We start from the raw sequence: 22,704 nt of genomic DNA on the forward strand, positions 1-22,704 counted from the left end.
CCTATTGACATCTTTGGCATAATTTTTTCATTGGCTGATGAGGTTTATACGATTATAGAAGAATTCATTAACTTCCCATTGGTTGGGCTAGGTCACATGAATAGGCAATGTTGAGACAAAATAAGTAGTAAGGTCCGTCACGTGTGGCATATTGTGAAATATAGTCACACTAGAAGATTTATATATGGAAAGGACTGAGCAATCTGATTCGTTGCAATTATGGAGTCATCCTCATTCTTTATTTTCATGTTGTAAGTCTGCAGATGTGTTTTATGTTGTACGTATTTATTATACGAGTGTAAAAACGTGTTTGGACTGTTCAGTATAATGAAAAAGTTCTCAGTACTTTTGGACCATAATTTCTATTCTTGAACTGTTGCAAATTATTCGAAGGAGTTATGGACAACGTCAAAATTCTTGGTAGGATGAGTACATTTCCAATTTTGAAATTGATACGGAACTTTTCATTTATTTGTGCTTTGATAGAACTTTGTCAGGAGTTTTGGATTCACTTCATATTACTCTAAGTTCCTCTAAAATTTTTCATGTATAAATTTGATAATTAAATCATGTGCTCTATTGTATTGTTGTTTCTGATTTCTCCCGTTACTTACTTGGGACCATAGAGTCGTAACAAAGAGTTTCGCAACCAATTATCATTTTGAAACAAATAGCGGCACGGTGAGAATGAAGTGGACATATATGCATACCGATTGGCCTTTCACTGAAGAAGGCTATATTCATCTTTGTGACATAATTTTGCAAATTATTGTTTTTGCATACAAATCCATCAAATGTAAAGCACGAATGAGTACACAACTACGCAGTTTACATATCTAGAAGTTAATATTAATCTTGTAGCAAACGTTATGTTAACCTCGTTATTCTTGCAAATGTTTGTTGCACATTTTTGTTTCTTTGTTTATCTTTTTAGTGTTTGTAATTGAAGGTAGAGGATTATGCGTTTGGTTACGAAATCCATAATAGCGTTAACACACAATCAGAAGGGTGAAAGGAAAGTAACGCAACGTCCCCCATAGTTTGAAATTACAGTTGGCTTCTATCAATGCTATAATAGCAGTTGCAGTTTCTGTTGCATTTATTTTCCAATGCTTTCTTGTTTTCACGTTTATTTTTTAGGTTTTTTATAACCTTTTCATTTAATGTCAATACAGTTGACCCGCATCGCAGAAATGAAGCAGGCTGTACAATATATTATTGATGTGTTGATCCAGGCTTCATCGCATCTCGGAATAGTTTCCTTTTCCGATTCTGCAACAATCTTGGCTCCCTTAAGAGAGATAAATAATGATACCGACCGCCATGTCCTTAACAATGTTGTTTTGTCATTAAAAGCCGACGGCGGAACCGCTATTGGTCAGGGACTATTAAATGCAAAGAAGGTAAGCAGCAAAGAAATTGTATTGTCATGTCGCTTGATATTAATTGTATATCTTCTTATATTAATATGGTCTAGATTTCTTGTTACATTAATATGGATTGGATATCTTCTTATATTGATATGGTCTAGATTTCTTGTTACATTAATATGGATAGAATATCTTCTTATATTAATATGGTCTAGATTTCTTGTTACATTAATATGGACTGGATATCTTCTTATATTGATATGGTCTAGATTTCTTGTTACATTAATATGGATTGGATATCTTCTTATATTGATATGGTCTATATTTCTTGTTACATTAATATGAATTGGATATCTTCTTAAATTGATATGGTCTAGATTTCTTGAAATCAGTTATATGTATTTATGTAGATTTTATATCCTCTTTGAATAGATAGTTTAGAGAAAGAGGAAATCTTTTATTCCGCATCAGCATATACATAAATCGTTAGACGTTTAAAATGTAACGAAGTGGACAAAAACCTTTCGTAGACTCAAGATCTCAGGATAGTCAATTTTAAATGAATAAGTGTTCCTCCTAACATGGTGTCTCGTAAGGAAAGGGAATGTACAGGGCATCAGAAAAATGTCAATTTATAATAAAGTCAAAATTAACTAGCTGTGTCGAAGTGGTTGCCGACGGCAAAGGAATCCTATATCTCGGTCGCATTTATGGCCACTTTAGGACATATCACATAACATACATCAGGCATTATATTGATATATTTCCTGATATATATTGATACTTATATTGATTGACAAGATTGGACTTAGCCTTGAAACAAAAGGAGAAAGAAAAACTGTTTGCCTTGGCCGAGAAAAGTTTTGTTCATATTGTCTGTCCAAGTGAACCATATTATTTGTTGTTATATGATTAAGGAAAATCACCCCCTCCCCATTTCAAAGATAAAATGTTTGGTGCCTAAAATACCATCAACGTCAAGTTAAGATATGAGAACGTAAATATGGATATAGTCAACATTTCCATATCATCTTGTGTCATTAGAGCAAATACCTCTCCTATGCTTACGGCATTTCAGAATTTCAACTGCTTTATTAATATTCATGTATAGATGTGTAGGACAATATAGTAAACAGTGACAAACTAAAATTTCAATTTTGATAATATTAGTACTTATTTGATTTCGTCGTCATAAATATCGTCTTAGCTTCGTCTCTTACCATAAAAGTTGATTTTGGCGTCGGAGTGTCGACTAAAGGTAAAGGTATAAAACTATGTCGGAAAAAATGTAATATTTTGACAAAACCTTATTGATCCGTTCCTTTGCACTACATAGCATGGATCGGCATCACAATCGCAACAGTATTAAACTGGTCACACTGATACTGATAACTATGTTATAGTATAGAGGTTTGATGTTGATTCCGAAGTTATAATTTCAAACAGATTTTATCTTCCCTTTTCATCTTTATTTGTTCTTACTAACCACAGTGACTTGTACAGGAATATATACAAGCCCCTGCACGCTGATTTCCTCCGTATATTCCAGTTATTTGAGACAAGTGGAATGGGTACGAAGGAGAGCGAGATCATCTTAATAACTGACGGACAGGAAACTACAGCACCCTATATCGCAAATGTCACTGGTGCTCTGATAGAAGCTGGAATCGTGGTTCATACAATTTCGATCTCCCAGAGCGCTCAAAATAATTTAAAAGATCTGGCCCAGGCAACTGGAGGAACCTTTCTCACATTTTTAGAGAAACAGTCAGTAACATTTATAGAAGTCTTCTCACAAGTCATCATATCCGGCGATGCAACTCCAGATGCTAATACACCCGAAAATGTTCGTAGACTTTGTACTTTATGATATAATGTTAAATCGCTTAAATAACAATGTTAGTGCGCAATTTATTTGAGCTCACGTATACGTTTATGATGTGGATCTTAGTCCGTAATCTATCATGTATTGTCCTTCCCTCAATATTTTTTGTTTTACGTCTAATAGCCAAGTATCATATTAATAAGATTTGGATGTTATATTGTCAAGCCGTGTTATCGGCAATGCTATAACCAATTGGTTTATTTTCTTGACAGCTAGTAGCAAGGAACTATGTTAACACTTCCTCGGTAGCAAGTTACCTATTAAAAATATGTAACTGCATGTTAATTTTTGTGCTTAGTTAAAAGGTTTTGAACTACGGATGAAGAAAAGGTTGAATAATTTAGATGAAGGTCATTCTAGTCTCTTTTTCTTCTCTTCAAACAATATCTCATTTCAAATGCAATGGCTGGCACAACCTATTGCAAAATCTTGAAGAAGGAAAATATATAATCCCATGAGCTGCTAGCCAAGTGTATTCCTACACATTACAAAAATTGATTCTTTCTGCCAACGCTGAACGAAGTCGCATGTGGATTTGTACATGGACAGGCAAAACTTACATATTAACATTATCGATGGATCAGAGTTTTGCTTGAGTGCCATCAAGATAAACCAACGTAAATGTTTCATGCCCATTTAAGATTATGTTCTGAATTTATGTACTGTTCTAGAAACATGGAATATGAATTTGATTCTATTTCTTTGAGATATACAACAATTAAATGACTATATGTTTAGAATAACGTAAATATTTAAGGACTCAATGAATATCATATGTCTGGACATGCTTAAATACACAATGACGTCAAGGATTCCTCAAATGACGATCCTAGCGTTTATTCTTTTTAAACATTACTACATAAACCTGATTCGTCATACATCAGCGAAAACACCCATTACAACAACTTGTATTCTTCAAAACATATTTATTTCAGATAGCAACATATTTCAAAAACACATTGGAGAATGAAAACTACACAGAAACATTTCAAGTTGATAACGGTCTTGGAAAGGACACCAAGTTGACTGTGACATCAACAGCATCGTCGTCATCTCCAGTGTTATTGACGGTTATTTGTCCCGACGGAAGTAACATCCAGAGTACTATTATATCGACGGGAACACAAACTATACGTTGCGGCGATAACAGAGCTTCTACAATGGTGGGTATTCTGTCTTCTTATCAAACTTCCAGAAATACAGCCTGATTATTACCTCGCGAAACAATAATAATTAATTAAAGTGTATTCATGTGGAAATGAAGATAATTTAGACTGAATATGTATGTAAACCTTTTAAAAGTGTACAGTAACAGCTATCAATGTTGGCACTCCTTGACCATAAAACAATATAATTACCTATTTAAGTGGCAAACATATATTTATTTTTTATTTAGATGTTGGAAGTGTGAGAGGTCGAGATTTGAAAAGGAAATCATTTCTACGTTACACGGTTTTGCATAAAAACTCATATTTCTTTTTGCTTAAGCGGAATCAATCCATCCCAAGAATCCGTCCAAGCTGCTACTGATTTGAGGCATTTGACATGGTGCAAAGTGTTTTTTCTTATCATGAACGAATGAATATACTGAAGCAAACGCATATACATCTCTTTTTTTGCTCCAGGCTGGTGCATATAGATTTATCCTTTCCTCCCCTGAAGCTACTTACTATAATGTCTACGTTACATCATCCCCTCGTGGTTCAAATGCAGATGTCATACGTGTAAGATCGTGGCTCTCTGACACTGAAATCGACTTTGCTTCCGCTTCTACCATACGCCTGTACGTGGATGTGGAAAAAGGAAGGTCCCCGGTTTTAAATGCAAAGGTTACAGGAATGCTGATCCGTGGAGATGGTTTAGGCATTAACCTGGAACTCCATGATACAGGAAAAGGTATTGGGAATGAGCAAGAACGATGAATGGATTAGGTTGACAAGATATTTTCCGATTAAGCCTGCTATTTTTGTTTGAACTTACCATATATTAGCAATGTTTATAGTTCAGTATATATTATTATGTTGCCATTTGTTATTCAATTGTTGCTATAAATCCATATGTGCCTTCTTATTTTTGTTTTCTCTTACTTTCTTTGACCTTTTGAAATCCGGTCTTCTGATTGATTCATATTACATACTCTAAAATTCTAATCCGATGATTTGTTTTCTATCTTTGCCATAATTTTGTAATATTTTTTTTTTAAACAAACATACAAATTTTCGTTAATTAGTTTAATTTTATTTGTAAATGTAGTCGCTAGAAAATAATAGCAAACCGGATACAAATATCGGATCTAAAAGAAAATCGTTTATCTTCCTGAAGGGGCAGACCTAAATGTAAATGATGGCCTTTACACAACCTATCTGTACAAGAACTACTTTACCGGTAATGGACGATACAATATGAAGATAACAGTGTCCAGCGATGAGGGAACCGTAACTTATTCTTCACCATCCGGTCAGAGAGCTCCTACAGTACCCGGAGGTAAGGGTTGATTATCGGTTAACGAGTCTCAACATTGAAGACGAATATATATATATATATATATATATATATATATATATATATATATATATATATATATATATATATATATATATATATATATATATGATAAAACAGATGACACCAATGTGCATGCCAATATTTATGGTCGTCTGGTCAGGACATATGCCTTTTTAATTATCAAACAAATTGTTAAAAAGCTGCCCCCAAATACATGTACGTTATCTGTTAGAAATATTATGGACCCATCACTATCTTGTAAACCTAAATATGAATATCAGAATATTAGGGTCGTTTATAACCAAATTTTGAATTGTGTCACAATTTCGTCTGCAGGTGAAGAAGCACAGCCAGTCATGGAATCTGTAGAAGTCTTTATGCGGAGTATTATTCCAAATGAATTTGTGGTGAAAAACTACAGTTCTTCAGCTCCAGACACTTCCCCGCCGGATGCCATCTCAGATCTACGTATCGCTAATGCAACTGCCAATGCTGTTCTCCTTGAATTCACAGCTACAGGGGATGACTTTGATATGGGCCAAGGTTAGCAACAATGACCTTAAACAATGTTTCCTGAAACATATATTAGACTAACGTATAAGCTGTAACACAATGAGATTGACGCTTACATATAATGTCCGCACTCAAGGTTACGGTCCTTACTGTTACTGAGTGATGCACTGAATGGTAGCCAGTCCATGTTAGGTGGGTTTCTTAAGTATTTACTGACTTCCATCACCCCAGAGGGATGTGATTTCACAATTAAAGATTAAAGTACAATTTGGGTCGAAACAGATCCATGCAGAACCGTAATGATAAACATTAGAAAATACTTAATAGCAAATAAAGTCAGCCCGTTTTTAATTAATTTATTGTTTATTTTTATCCGCGGAAAGCACGCTGTTTTTTTGAGACAATACTCAAAATTGAACTCAGATCCAAAATGTTATAGTCATTTTCTCACCTCAATAGATAAACTGTCTCGTCTGAATAGTTACAAGCATTGTATCACCTAAATAGTTACAAATATTGACTCACATAAATGGTTACAAACATTTGCCTCACCTAAGAACAAACGTTTAATAATTTGCGAACCTTTTGCAGGATCTGATATGATTTTACCATAAAAAGCCTTCCTATAAAAATGAAGATTACTATTCGGTTTCCTAACGTTAAACTAAATATATCTGCAGGAAAACGTTTTCTTTCTAACAGTCAATCACACGTAATGATCCTTCTCATGCTTTCACATTGCAGTTTTAGATTTCGCATTATATATATATATATATATATATATATATATATATATATATATATATATATATATATATATATATATATATATGCAATAAACTGACAACGAACAGTGCGAAACTAGTATATAGCTTGCATGAGCGCTTTCGACACTTTAATGAGTCTTTTTTTAAGGCAAATATAAAACATAGACAAGACAAACAAATAAAAGATAAACACGGTTATTTTTTCGAAACTTTACATGGTTGTATCTACAGGAATTCAACCGTTTAACTTTATTACGTTTCAACTTGTTTATTTCAGTTTGTTGCTGGTACTGGAAAATATTTGTATTTAACTAAAGTTGATAAGCCATGACGACATCTGTTATTTTATGTAAATTTATGTAAGCTCAAATTATATACCCATATTTCATTGTTATAGAAGTCATAGGCTATTAAGCAAATTTAGAGAATCGTTTAAGAGAAAATGTGTCGGCTACAAAAGATTATTTTATTTGTGCATGTTTGTCTTTTTCTAGTCTTCGTGGTTTAAACCGCTTGATTTCAATGTTCTAATTCGGTGTATCCAGTGAGATTCCTTTAACTTCCTAGTTTGGGGACTCCACTTGGGTTGTGAGCAATTGCAATAAGTGCTATATCACTGAAAGTGTGGCCAGGGGAGGAGAAGTGTTCTGCGGCCGGGCTTCTGTACAGCTTCTGTGTCATCCAATCAGATCTATGAAGGCTGAGCTTTTTGTGTAGCTTTTCAGTTTCTCCAACATACTGAAGGCTTCAGATCTCACATGTGATGAGAGAAACGACATTCCCTGTTTTGCACGTTTTGTTTGGACCATGTATGTTTAATTTGTCTCTAGTCACTGTGCTAGAAAATGTCCTGGTTTCTATCATATGTTGACAGGGTTTGCACGATTTATCGCCACAGGGCCCAGATTGACTAGGCTGGTCTTGATTAGTGATTGGCGTTAGTTTCGCTCTAACTAGGATGGCCTTGATATTTTTTGGTCTCCGGTAGGTGACTACAGATTTGTTAGGGAGGATTAAATTTAGTGCGTCCCACGATTCCACGGGTCAGTGTTTCCCGATGATTTTACCTACTTCGGGGTTGTCTGGACGGTAGGTCAGGATAAATGGTATCCTATCAGTCTTTTCCTTTTTTCCAAATTTTAGTAGGTCATCGCGGTTTATTTGTTTATCCCTTTAGGTTGCCTCCTTAATCACGTCTTTTTCGTAGCCTCGGTAAATTAAATGTTTTGACAGCTCTTCAGACCTTTCTAGGAATGTTTCATCGTCGGAGCAATTTCTGCGTACCCTCAGTGCCTGGCTATATGGGATGTCCCTAATGCAGTGTTTTGGATGACAGTTATTTGGGAGGAGATACTGTTGTTTGTCGGTTGGTTCGGAGTAGATGTCTGTATTGAGTTTGTTTTCTACCAGTCTGGTTGTTGTTTCCAGGAAGACGTGGTTTGAGTTGGAGACTTCTGCCGTGAACTTTATTGAGGGATGGAAGTCGTTTTCTTTTGATATGAAATCATCGAGACTTTCTCTTGCATGTTGCTACTTCATTTCTGTATGATCGGTAAAGCGTACCCACTGGTATGGTGTAGTTCAACCGATGCCAAAAGTTGACCCACCAGTTTTCCCATAAAAATATTAGCGTACGAAGGGGCCATTTTTGTACTCATTGCGGTTCCGTTAATTTGGAGGTAGTTTTCTTCATTAAATGCAAAGATATTGAGTTTTAGGACAAGCTGCAGGAGATGAACTAGGAAGTGTGTTGGTGGATTGTCTATAGTTCTAGTTTCCCATGCTTCTCTACAGGCCTGTATTCATTCGTTATGCGGCTCAGGCTAGCTAGATACTAGTTTCGCACTGTTCGTTGTCAGTTTATTACATTTATCTTAATCAATCCCTGACACTTGTGATCCCTTGCTGGATCCATTGCACTTGAAAGGATTGGTATTCGCCACATGATTTGAATTCTTTCTATATATATATAAAATCTCTGAGTGTACTTTTAGCCCAGTATTACGAGGTAAGAACGTCAAACAGTATCAACGTTCTCATCAACGACTTTGACTCCGGTACCCTTCTCAACACCAGTAACATAGTACCCAAGACATCCGGAGAAACTGAGCAGTTAGTCTTTGAGGGAAATGAACCTGGATTCAGTAACATTGAAGCAATCTGGTATGTTGGCATCCGTGCTGTGGATAGGAATGGCAATAAGGGAAGCGTATCTAATATCATCACTCTTGGAAGATCATCTTCCTTCAACATCACAGAGAACTTTACAGTGACTGCAATAAAGAAATATGATATCGATAAACAGCCGGAAGTGAATACATCGAACTCAACGATATATATTGTCGTTGGTGTGGTAGTTGTTGCAATACTCGCTCTTGCGGTTGGTGGATTGTTTCTGTACAAAAGACGAAAGCAGTCCGGAGGTATGGAAACAATCAACTATGGTAATTGTTCTTGTCATCTTCATTGATTAATTGCTATTTAGAATTTTTATGATAATAGATAAGGTCTTCAACAATACAATAATATCAAAACGGATACAAAGCCTTGTCTAGTACAATAAGGCAAATGTACCTGAAGTAAACAAAACACATGGTATATACAAATATCGCTGTATTGTAAGTTTCTGACGTGTAAATTTTACATCATATCTGGGCAGTTTTGCCGGCTATTGGCCTTGTGAAAAAAAATTGTTTATCGATTGACACCCCATTTTTGAATGCAGAACTTATATTAATAGCAAAGTATGGGGATTAAGCCTCAAGGGGACATTACAAAGGAAAGAGTGAACAAGGAATATAGCCTCAAAATGTATAGCCTGCAACGGGACTTCCAAGCAAAATAGTGAAAATGGAATACAGCCTAAAATTTTTAAAATGGCAACGTTATTGCAAGTTTGTGACCCTAACAAAAGTGACTGTGGAATATAGGGTCTATGGGAATTTAACATGGTGAGACCGTATAGGGACAAGAGGAATTTAACATGGGTGACGTAAATGGCAACAACGTTGCAAGTGGTTGACCTCAATTGGGCGGTTATTTAGTAACAGTGTTCGAGTTGACCTCAATACGCGCTTCTCTAGGTAGGTTGTGACGATTGAGCTTCAAATCATTTTATATAATCGAAATGTCGGAAATATTTCTAGCCTCAAGGAAATGTATAGGCTCAAAAAAGTTATAGCTACAAATGAACATTAACAAGGACACTCTAGCCTCAAATGAAAATGAACCGGGGCACTTGCGCCCCAAAAGAGAAATGAACCGGGGAATGAAACTTAAAAACTGAAAATATTACGATGAGTTTAAATGTGTAGGGATTCAGTGGACCGATATGTGTAATTCGGAGTGTCAGTAGGATTCTTCGTGAAATGCGCTTAAATGCTTGTGAGATAACTTTACCTGTTAGTGTGCCTGTTGAATCAATAAGATTCAGTTGATGCCATAATGCAACTATTTATTCTTGTTTGAAACACCTTTAATGAGCTCTTGTTGTTGGTTCCTTATTATGCTCACTGACTGCAGTGTAATGTAATTATTAAGTTGATGTTAATGTCTACCTATACAACAGTTTCAGAAATGTGTTCACATAACATTAGTTAATACACCGTGAATATTGACCAAATCGCTGAAATTGAGCACAGCAAACACTATACATTGTAATATACTCGTGGTATCTAGATTACATTCTTTTAGTTAGAAACAAAAAAAATCAGTTTATTTTTTTTCCCACAAGGACAAATTATCTAGTTTTGGTGGGTGACTACACTTCTGCAAGCAATAGACATTCTGAAACATTTCAATTTAATTTTGAAGCAATCCCTTTAACATGTATACATGGACAGATATCTTTCTACTATATTTCTAATGCATTCACACCAGTATGAGTGGTATTTACAGAATAATGTCACCTTCAGTCCAACATTTTTAAAGGGTCAATTCAAACGTGTCTGAATGTTTTAGTTTTTGTTGTTGTTGTTATAGGGTTTAACGCCATTTTCAGCACAAGATAGGCTATACATGGCGGCCAGTATTAATGGTGGAGGAAAAATCCGGGAAAACCCCCGGAAAGAACCACCGACCCACGAGAAGCTACTGGCAAGCTTTCTCACATATCCACACTGGCCAAGCCGGAGACTCGAGAATGTGTCAGAGTTCGTAAAATAATTGTGAAGCTTTAGAAACTAAAAGCAGTTTATTTTCTCTTCTAGCTAGAGCTTTTTAAATACAATTACCTGTTTTTTTATTTAGAATGTGTAATATAGGTACTACCTGCCGTTACTATTCATTGCAATGAATAACTACGATGTCAGTCGGAATAATTCAGAGTTTAAGTTCTTATATGGCACTACTGTGATCCATCCGTTTTATACTTACAGTATAAGTTCCTTTTCTTAAAGTAATGTTTCGTACACCTCAGCAGGTAGTGACCTGATTTAAAGTAAGAAGCCGCAATTTATTTGTTACATGTGTTCTAATGAAGTCGATAGCAACAACTAGCCATTTTTACAGTACGATTGTATGGGCTGTATAAGCCAATATTCATGATACAGAAGAACTTGACTTTTAAGACCACCGTAATTTCATCTATATTGAAACAATTAAAAACACTTATGCAGTTCAGATATATCATGTTTTATCACAGGCATCAAGTATAACAATATCAACCTAATTCTGAAAGAATACTACTATATATTTAATACAATCCTTGTTCTGTGCCTAGAAAATCTGAAACAATTAAAGCCATTTCATGTGAATACTTACAATGGATGCTAATTCGAAAAAACAATTATAAAGCAATTTTTATGGAAAACTCTCTTTCAAAAGCAAGATGTCAGGAACAAAATCAATTTTCGCACAAAAAACTCTCTCCCACCATTTATTTGACATGGTCGACATTTGAAATGTTGATTCATTATTGATGATTTTCTCTTTGCAGAAGGCACGTTGACCCAAATACCTTTAAAGCATGATGTCGATATAACCTCCCATGTAGAAGAAACAACAATATGCGCTGAAGGTGGTCTAGCCGGTGAGGAGGAGACTACATCGCCTCTAATGAAGGAACCGAAAGATGTTTAAAAAGAGAACAAAACAAAATTCAACCGTTTACAAATTCTGGAAGTTTATATAGCTCTTTTATGATATATTCCTTTTTTTTGCTCCGTGAACTTTACATTGTCGGAATTGTGCAGTATTTTACGATACTGAACACCTTGTTATTGCACGCACTTGCGCGACACATGTGCCTAAAATACCATAGTGTATTAATTACAACTTTGTAAACAAATGATACACACTCAGGTAGTAGACAACGTAAGTTTTAGTTTATTAGATTTGGTTGTTGGTGAACTGAAGCAGCTGTTTCGTCTATTTGAAAGTAGAGATGATAAAGTAAAACATGTGAATGCGTTTACTGAGTCCGAATTGAAACCTTCAAACAAGCAGCTGAATGAACGTGATCTTCGCAATATCCGCAGCAAACCTTAGAGATGAAGTATAGAAAATACCATTCTGATCATTTTAAGTTATTTAGGAGAAATGTCCCATTCTGATCATTTTAAGTTATTTAGGAGAAATGTCCGTAACTTTTTGTTAGTGCGATAGTTCAGACTATGAATAGTGCTCTCTGGGGTATATAAAAATAGCATACAAAAGAATAATAGCAATAGCTATAGCATATCTGTCACAGACGTGCCATTTTATAAATCAAAGTACTGTATTCGTGCGAAAAAATATAGAACTAACGTTTTAGTAGAAAAGTAAGGGCCTTAGTACCAATAAGCCAAGACGATGGAGAATATTTATTTTCACCGGCTAAATGGACTATCGCACACCAGCTGCTTTGCAATTTTCTGCGTTAACTTTGTTAATACAATATTTCGGATTTCAGCTAACGATACAGGTCATAACATAGCTGGAGTCCCATCAAAACACATTTAAGTGACATGGCATACACATATCTTCTTTAGCTCGTAACAAGAATGGCAAACATATACGTACCTATTTGCATCTTGAATTTCCTCAAAATGTACTTTCTTAGTTCTGCAAATCCAAATTACATGAGCTGTATCATGGGTTCAAAAGACTGATTACACACGGCTAAATTGTACTGTAATATCGACTACATTTCCAGCTGCAATAATATTCTCCTTACTGCACTCACAATGCAATAACATTGATATTCCATAGCGTCTTTTTGATCATTACAATTTGAAGAGTTCATATTTTCTCCACATTATTATTCCAACTATTCAATGACATAACAGAAACACACATGCAGCTGAGTCAAGACAAGTCCGTCCATTCTCCAATCAAAGACACATGTACTTTGTTTGCAATTGGCGCAGCGGATAAATCCCGTCCACAATTAGCGGAATTGAGTTGAATCGACAACCCCCAACCCACACCACCGACTCCCCAACATAAAAAAAAACAAAAAAAAAAAACACAACAGAATACAAAACCCATTCATCCCAGACCAACTGGAAAAGTTGTTGAAATACGCATTCATTCACAATATGACTCTAAATTTCAATTTTAAGTAGACCATAACAAGAATTCCTTATGAAACTAACGTCAAACGCGCGACTAAGTTGAAAGGTCGGTGATCGGTGTTATGTGCGCATTAATGTTGTTATTATGCATTTATGAATCTACCATTGTGTATTCATTTTGGAACAAAGTATAAATTCAATTACTTTGTGTCTTGTAGTGTATTTGTTATAATTAAGTCTCAGGTAGAAAAAGACAATGAGTATATAATAAACAATAGGTTACTGTATTAGTATGGGAAAATATGAACTCGTTTTCTCGGATGAATACTGCATCCCGAAGATCGTGCAGTATCATCTAAAAAACTCGTTTATATTTTCTTATGCAAATGGAGTAACCTATTACATCTTTGCGTACATGAGCAGAATAGGAGAATTTTTTTTCTTCTAAAGTAAGTTTTTTTTATCATTTGTATTATCAGATTTTAATTACGTATAGTTAAATTTAGAGATTTCAAGTACGGATAATGAAATTGAGATATTTTAATTTCAATATTTGGTACTTGTCCACCTTTTTCGCTTGTACCTTTACTTTGTTTGGTGAAATTAAGAGATTTGATTTCCAATATGTATTACAGGTATGCCTATGTCTTTTATATGTGTATTCTGTATAATAAAACTCAGAGATTTTAATTACAACATACAAATATGTCGTATATGCTTACTTATTTGTTTTGTAAGTGTGCTGTGTATAATACAATTTTAGATTTTAATTACAATGTGGTATATGTCTACTTATTCCTTTTTGCGTGTACGGCGTATGATGTGCTAACATTGCATTTAATTCTTATTTAGATGTAAGGCAAATGTTTTGTGTAAATAAAACTAGATACAAAAGACGTTCCAAACCTTTTCTAGCATTATACATATCACAATACTCTGTATACATACACATTTAAAATGATAAGTGATGGCGAGTGTTACTGTCTCGGAATGCACGGGTGAATACGTATGGAATGTTGCATCAATTGTCTTACACTGAAAGATATACATATTTCAAATTACGCGTTTTACTAAAATATGCGTATACTATAAAAGTGTTGTAAAAAGTTGTAGTTAGCAGCCTTCAGGATCTTAGTAGTATAGAAGAGGTATGGAAATAATGGGGTCATTTTGAACCGTAAGTAGATTAACATTGCTAAGGGGCTAATATGCAAATTTAACGTGATGATGCGAATATGGGCTAATATCAGCGGGGTCGCTATAGGCCTTATGGGATTTAACCTTAGGATGTCAAAATTTGTCATTTTGTAATTGTGATATACATCTATATTTTGCATAACGTTTTGTATATGATGGTATCTATTTTTTATGTCAGGGTTTGGTACGTAAATAGGTATTTACGACCATTAACAATAATATTTATAATAAACCTGTTAACGAGTTTGGGGTTATTTCCCGTTGGATAGGTGGTTTATTAGGTTCTTAGAATATTTGCATTAGTTTTCATTGGATGGTCCGATGCAGTGGGTTCTATTACTACTTGGTGTTTTGCGATATATCATGTTGTGAGAAGATTGAAATTCCCTTTTTGGAACGTTATGAGTGTATGTAAGCAGATTGCTGAGCTTGTATATGTGATTATGCTTTTTCGAGTAGCTCTAACAATTTTCCAGTCATATAGCTACGATGTAGTGATGACGAGTAGCACTAGGACATCATGCCGCAGACATGTAGTATGATGTCCCACCCAGTCACATTACCCTGACACCAGATCAACCAGTCCTAACACTAACCTCTTCATTCTGAGCGCCAAGCGAAACAGCTGTTCTAACCATTTTTACAAGTCTTTGGTATGACTCGCCCGGGGTTCGAACCCGCGAGCTCCCACATACGAGGCGGACGCTCTAACCACTAGGTTACCGATAGCTGAGCAATTAATCCACTCCTACTTCGGATTCCTATCTCATATGTTCTTGTTTTAATATCAGCCAGCAAATGTGCTTAATGTTGTATTTAAATATAATTTCTGAGGAGATATTTGATTTTATTATTCATTGGTATTACAAAGTCCTCATGGGACTCAATATTATTCTGGTACTATTACTGTTGTGAATTTATTCAAAGGAATTCTGGAAAATGCCATTTTATTTCATCTCGACTGTTGGCAGATCAGTCCATTCGAGGATCTGAAATTCATTCAGAAAATTATATTCTTTGGACTTGTGAAAAACATTTTAGAATTATTGTGGACTTAATTCATAATACTGTAAGTCCTTCTTAAATTTTCATTTTATAATTTTCATAAATAAATTATTTTAGTTTCTCAGAACTTGTCGGTTTTGCTTTTTTCTGTTACTTAGTTTATGGCCATGGAGTCCTAACAAAATGGAACACGTTCTTAAGGACACAAGCGATACATGCAAACAAAATGATGAGGAAGGTAGGGAATAGGTAATGGGAACAAAGATGAATTCACGTATACATTCAATCGTATATATAAGCGCGGTGTAAATATAGATAATGGTGAAAACGAATACCACCTAATCTGACAGACAAAACAGTACTCAAAGACAAACATCCACGCCGATAAGGAAATAGAAGAGGGAAAGGATATGTATGTAATTGTTACTAACACGCCTAATGAAACCCAAAACTTACATAAAAGTTTGCAACCAATGCAGATGAGTGAATCTGAAGTTATGAGATGGCCATTAACACCCTTATTTACAAACGAATGTACTGTCTGATATACAAGACTAGGGGTAGCTCAAATGCTTTGACTTTCAATTCAACATGCCATCACACTTACACAAAGGGTGCGGATATGGTCTATAATTTTGTTTTATGCATACATACTGTGTATGAGCTCACCATCATACAAAGGGGATGTAGAATAGGGCTACTTGTGTTCATTCGTAGACAAACATAAACATGGTGAAGTTGGCAATCAGCGATTAGTATCCTTTTGTAGAAAAATGAGGAGCCCTGAAAAGGGACAGGTTCGTGTTCATAAATGATGTTAAGCATAGGCCACACGTCTTCACTCTTTTCACCGTTGGATTATATTCCAAGACCATATTGACACACTCTTGCAATTTCTCATAAATCTTTCAGAGAAATAATGTTATTTCTGTGAGACGTGTTATAACACCTTTTGACAAGAAATATAAATGGTAGTCTAGTTGACACAACACTGGAGTAACTATCGATGATTCTCAGCTAACTTGCATCTGGATCCTTTGAGAACGGATGAAAAGTCTGGTGAAAAGCATCCCGATATAACCTTGTTAGCGTACTGAAAATGAGTTTTAGAACGATGCCAAAGTCTCACTTATCATATCCGTCTATTGCGTTTATATCCACCAATCATTACGTTGAATAGAGTGTATTCAGTTATGTCAAACATCATTTTAACGCCCAACCACAAGACATTACACTTCAGTACAATACCATGACGGTGATGTGTTGGAGTTGACCTGCAACCTTTACTTATACCAATTACGACATTACCGCTCTTGCTGCTGGTTTCACTACAACTACTGCCCCAGCAACTACTACAACTACTACTACAAGTATCACTACTATTCAATCAATATCATGATCAGTTCCAGACGATTCTTTGCATATTTTTATTAGTATCGCATCAATTTCAGATGTTATTGAGAGTACATATCTTTGAGTACGATGCTTTGAAGACGACACAAGAAGACATTCAATGATATTAACAGACATTAGACGGAAGACTCGACTTTTCTACAGCAACATGAAACGAAGAGAAAACGAGACATGAACCTGATGATTATATGTGGCCAACAGAGTCACAGATGTGAAACCAAGAAGCTTTGCAACAAATAATGAATGAAAAGAAATTATACCGCTATATCAATCCGCTTTGTCACAACCCGCGAGGAAATAAGCAACAACAACAATAACAACAAGAAAGACAACGTGCCATCAGCAATAGATATCGAATCAGGAGAATTACAGCTCATGTTCAAAATTCGATGATTTTTTTGAGTGTATTTTATGTTCAAGCAGACCCTCTCATGACCAAACAGATATCATAGAATTATAAACCTGTCTATCGTTGCCAAATTACATTCCCCACCCCGAAAACAGATCCAAAACAAAGAAAAAGGTGTGTATATATGCGTGTTTGTGTGTGTATATGAAGAAAATGTTTCAATGATCGTAAGAAAAACAAAAATTGTTATCCATACAACGATAGATTTAAAAAAAGCAGTAAAGGCGAAATAGTTGCAAATAAACACCATTAGAATCTAACTTTCTTTGCTTATATTATGTATGAAAAATAATGAGAACGCAATTGTAAACACGTCTTTCACAAACGTCAATTTGTTGGTTTCCTGTTTTCTTTAACCTGGCCTCTGACGATGTCTTGTGAGCTTATTCAATTAAATTTCGTAACTGGAAAAGGCTTCTTTTCTTCTGACTGCTGTGTACTTGCCTCCATCCTCTTTGTAGTTCTACGTTTCCTCTTTATCACACGCTTCTTGTCCATTCTGGACACACCGAGGGTCAAGATCCATGCTTAGGAGAAATTAACCTCAGTCGTACTCAGCATTTCTACGCATGCTATTGCAACATTGACTGAACTGAGTAGAATAGAACTACTAACTTGTTTAATTTTTATTTTTTATTAATGAAACTGAAAAACTAGTCAAATTTTTAAAATGTTGAAATTCCAAGAAAACATAAAAAATCCAAAAATGTAAAATGAGTCTACAATTGATCTAAAAATGATATTTGGTGTACACAATGTTTGTAACGCATTAAATCACAAGAGTAAGTTTATAAATAGCGTTTGATACATAGACAAATATAACAGAACAACATATGTGTATTTTGCTAGGCAGCAAAAAAAGTATTTGCAAAAGCAATAAATCAGATAAATCAGATTAATTGCTGCTTTATTATATTGATTAAAAGTTACTTTATTTCTTAAATTTTCTCTAAGTTGAAAAGTAGTGCTGGCCACCATATTATTCAATGTTTGTCCGGAGCAGCCGCTACATTCTACTTTTAGATATGAAGTATTCAGTCGTGACGTCACACGATTGCGACTGCAAATAAGCAACGCTTTCATGCAGCCACTGTGCCTTCAGAGGATACCTTTCTCTGTTCCTAATGGTGGCGATATAAGACAGGGTTGAATGTTCGCAAGACCATTATAGTATGGCCAAGTCTGATCGTACACTGAATGAGTCTAAAAAGTATAGGTCTGATTTGTATGCTGGCCAAGTACGAATAGAACTTTCTAGAGCTGGGGTATTTTTTAATGTTTAATTTTCATATTTCATTTATTTCTTTTTATAATTATTTTTTTTTTGTAAACTGGTGTCAATTTTTGTTGATAATGCTTTCAGGACGCACTCATGTATAGTAGTATTAAACAATCCTTGATGACATATTGTGTAGAGAAAACCAAATGAGCCACTGCATTTTCAGGATTTGCCTGTGTTTGTACCAGGTGGTTTCAGAACCGCACAAAAGAGTCTGCAAAGTCAAGTATGTAAAAAGACCGAAATTCCATCCCAAAAAACCCACTGTCTTTATTTGTTTCAGTTACAACTAGGATTAACTCTAAAAAGATCCTTGCTACTAATATCTTTCAATATTAACCAATCCCGGCAGGCCAACCCAAATATCTTATGTTTACCCATTTCTAGACTGTATCCCATTATTCATATTATCGATAACATGGGTTCTATATCAGCCCTTGATTGACTTGACATTACTGATGAAAAGTAATTGAATTTCATAAGAAAACTGTTGGGATAGTTCTCCTTGCCAAATATTACATTAGCGAAGTATAATTTATATCATGGTTCGTTTAGGGAAATATTTAAGAATTTGAGCTTCATTTCCGAAATCATGCCCAAACTTCTATTCGTCAGTATGGACACAAAGAGAGTCTGTGTAGAGAAGGTTATATGAGCCAAAACCATACATGGTAAACAAAAAGTAATGATGTGTGTTATGTATATATAATTTAATTATTTGTTTGTTAGTTTAACTGTTTTTTTTTTTAAATTTCATTGCATGTTATTGTAATGTAACATTGTATACTGGACTTGACCTTGTCAAAAATTGAGTTCATTTGTGCTTGACCTGATTGTTTTTTTTATTTTTAAAAATGTATTTCAGTTATTTTCTATATATATGAGCTTATTATCAGGATTATTTTTGATGTAAACAAAGAAGGAGTAAATATGTTAATCAGGGTCAGGGTTTCGGAGATTCCTAAGTAAATTTTATAGGCTATTGTGTTGTAAATAAACAAGGCTCATTAGATCATTCTAGAAGGCTATTTTCCATTATGTAATGGTTGTTTTTAGAAAATGCAAATTGTGACCTGAGGTCAAACAGAGAACTATATTTTCTTGTTACTTTGATGATTTCACCATTAGTGCTTTAACATCAATCACTTTAAGTTGTATTATGTTGTGACCAGTTTCGGCTGAATTTTATTTTCTTCAGATTATCGAATTTAAGTGATTAATTTCTCTGGAAATAAAAAAGTGCTCTGACATAATTCTTGGATAAAGACCTTCATTGGAATTTATGCTGAATCCAAACCTGGAATAATATTTCTGTGATTCAACAAGATATTTTTGACACATCAACACTTCGCTGACCATAGCAGACAATTCATCGCCTTCAATTTTGGATCTCTTCGGGACTTGAACTGAGTTTTATTCAGGACTTTGTATTATTAGAACTCATGTATTTTATTCTTGGATTATTTTGGGGTTTAATTCGCAATACCGTAGGTTCTTTCTTCTCATTTTTCACTTTGTATTCTAGCGAAATAAATTTTTGGTTAAATTTTACAAAGCTTGTTGTCTTCACTCATTTCTGTTACTTATTTTAAGAGCATGTAACACGTGTCATCAACATTTTCCTAAGTGATCTTACCGAGAAAAATGTTTCAAAACACATCTAGGAAAAATCACATTGCTGACCATAATTATTGTATTATTGGTAATTAGATAAACCTTATATATCTGATTGCTTAGATAGTACCCATTGGGGAGGACTGTCCAACATGCATGGTTCGAATGTACACACTCTAATCACTGCATCCTCCATCACCGTTCATGAGAGCAGTTGCCGTATATGAATGTGTGTTTCATATCATATTAGAAGTCACTCAGAGGCATTGAGAGGCTATTCATTTTTCTTAATATCCACAATGAGAACCTTAGTTTTGCATTTCTGGTAAAATTAATTGTGCATGCATATGCGAACTATTTTTCTCTGTAATATGCACGGTATTAATTCAGTTTCCATTGTAAACCTATGCAAACACCATGGTATAAATTTACTAACTTTAAATTTGTGAGTGCATACGACCAAAGACAATTTATTAGTATAGACTCATTCGTAATGGCAGCTTCTGGGTAGAACCAAATGAACCTCTGGATCTAGAGGTGTTTGAACCATATGCTTATTTATTCAGTTCCAAATAGAATGGCATCTGAAAAGATTCTTTTTACTAAAAACTAACGCTCGATATCAACCAATCCTAGCAAGCAAAACCCACATATACTCTATTTTAGATTCACCCATTTCTAGACTAGTCATCATTGCCATATCATTAGTACAGTGAGTCCAATAGGCACTCTTGATTTACTCGACATACCTAGGAATAGTAGTTGAATGCATAAGACAACAGTGCTTTAGGCAACATTGAATATTTGAGCTTCATTTCAGAAACTTAGGAAAAATCTTAAAATAAATCCGTCCGACCATGAGGTTTGTAATTATCTGTATAGATACATTCTTTATGACAGCTTCTGTGTGACGTAAGCAGTACGAGGACAAAACACGCACTGAATGAAATTGGTGGGATATAAAGTCGCGAAGAGTCTTCACCATTAAACACAGTTTTAGAGGCATATGTAATCATAACTGAAGTATGATGTTTCAAAGAATAACTAGGACATAACAAGTTGATGACCATAATTACTCCATAAATAGTACATTGTATAAACTGTATAAATGTGATTACATCGATACTAACCAATGCACAAAGCACTGCACCGGTCATATATTTATCTTCACACCCTACACGCTTCACACCCTACACACCTCACACTCTCTCTATTCATGGAATTAGATGGCATATCTAATAGCGCGTTTAATAACCTGCTAAAGGTCACTCTGAGATATAGAAAAGGTAATCAGTTTGCTTTTTATCCACAATAGATCCATACGTTTGCATATTTACATGGAATCACTGTTTGACGTATTTTCTCTCTAGGACTTTCGGTCCTATTTCAGTCCGGAAAGTAAACCTATGCAAAAAGTAAGGTAATGAAAATCCGAAAACTTTAAATTTCTGCTTATTCATGATCAAATCTATATTTATCAGTATAGATATAGTATCAATGAGGGCTTCATTGTAGATAAAACCATATGAGCGAAGTCATTTTCTACATGTATTAGAACTATGTTTTGAATAGAGCATCAAATAGTCAAGTGCTCATTTCTGAGTCTTCGAAACTTACGTCTGTAAAACGACATATTCCATCAATAAAACACTGTCTCGATCTTGTAGGTGCAACTACGATAAGCTCTCACACGATTATTTAACTAAAATCTAACTTTCATTATCAGTCAATCCTGGCAAATAAAGTCTGTATAAACTATATTTTATGTTCACCCATTTCTAGACTGATTCCCATTTTTACGTATCATTTTCACCGTACCGTGAGTCCAATATCCACCCTTGATTTACTTGAAAGACCTATAGCAGTTGAAACATAAGAGAACAGTGCACATAGTACTGATTGTCAATTATTACTTTAGTAAATATTAAATTTTATTGCATGTTCATTTGTATCAAGAATAGCATTTCAAGCAGCATATGCGTACTTGAATGTCATTTCAGAGAATCAGAAAAAATTAAAATATATCTACATAATCACGTGTTACCCTTTTTTTAACTGTCAACATTCATCTCTCTGCAAGACTGGAATTGAATACCAGACTTGTGATATTATGCACCAGTTGATTAAAAGATCAAGCCGAACAAATGTATGTGTATGAATTAAATTACTTGACTGAAATTACCAGAAAATCACAAAGAACAGAAAATTTAAAACTAAAGAAAGCCAATCAAAATACAAAATATGAAGCTTCAA

At 34.7% G+C, this 22,704-nt stretch overlaps 1 protein-coding gene across 2 annotated transcripts in view; it reads left to right on the forward strand.

The window, feature by feature from the left end:
• The window catches only part of LOC149769309 (calcium-activated chloride channel regulator 1-like), a 33,336-nt gene extending 19,120 nt beyond the window's left edge, over window positions 1–14,216 (forward strand). The window contains exons 7-14 of one of the 2 annotated variants that reach the window (XM_089949925.1): window positions 1,176–1,403; window positions 2,920–3,216; window positions 4,191–4,418; window positions 4,881–5,151; window positions 5,578–5,739; window positions 6,097–6,303; window positions 9,035–9,484; window positions 11,977–14,216. In XM_089949925.1, coding sequence (XP_089806051.1) covers window positions 1,176–1,403; window positions 2,920–3,216; window positions 4,191–4,418; window positions 4,881–5,151; window positions 5,578–5,739; window positions 6,097–6,303; window positions 9,035–9,484; window positions 11,977–12,119 — 1,986 coding nt within the window. In that variant the 3' untranslated portion in view covers window positions 12,120–14,216. The remainder of the gene's footprint in view (window positions 1–1,175; window positions 1,404–2,919; window positions 3,217–4,190; window positions 4,419–4,880; window positions 5,152–5,577; window positions 5,740–6,096; window positions 6,304–9,034; window positions 9,485–11,976) is intronic. The other variant, XM_089949928.1, reaches the window with a different exon arrangement.
• The last annotated feature ends 8,488 nt before the right edge of the window (window positions 14,217–22,704 follow it).

Source organism: Sinohyriopsis cumingii, unplaced genomic scaffold, assembly GCF_028554795.1.
Source record: "Sinohyriopsis cumingii isolate HCF-2022 unplaced genomic scaffold, ASM2855479v2 utg003970l, whole genome shotgun sequence".
Taxonomy (NCBI): domain Eukaryota; kingdom Metazoa; phylum Mollusca; class Bivalvia; order Unionida; family Unionidae; genus Sinohyriopsis; species Sinohyriopsis cumingii.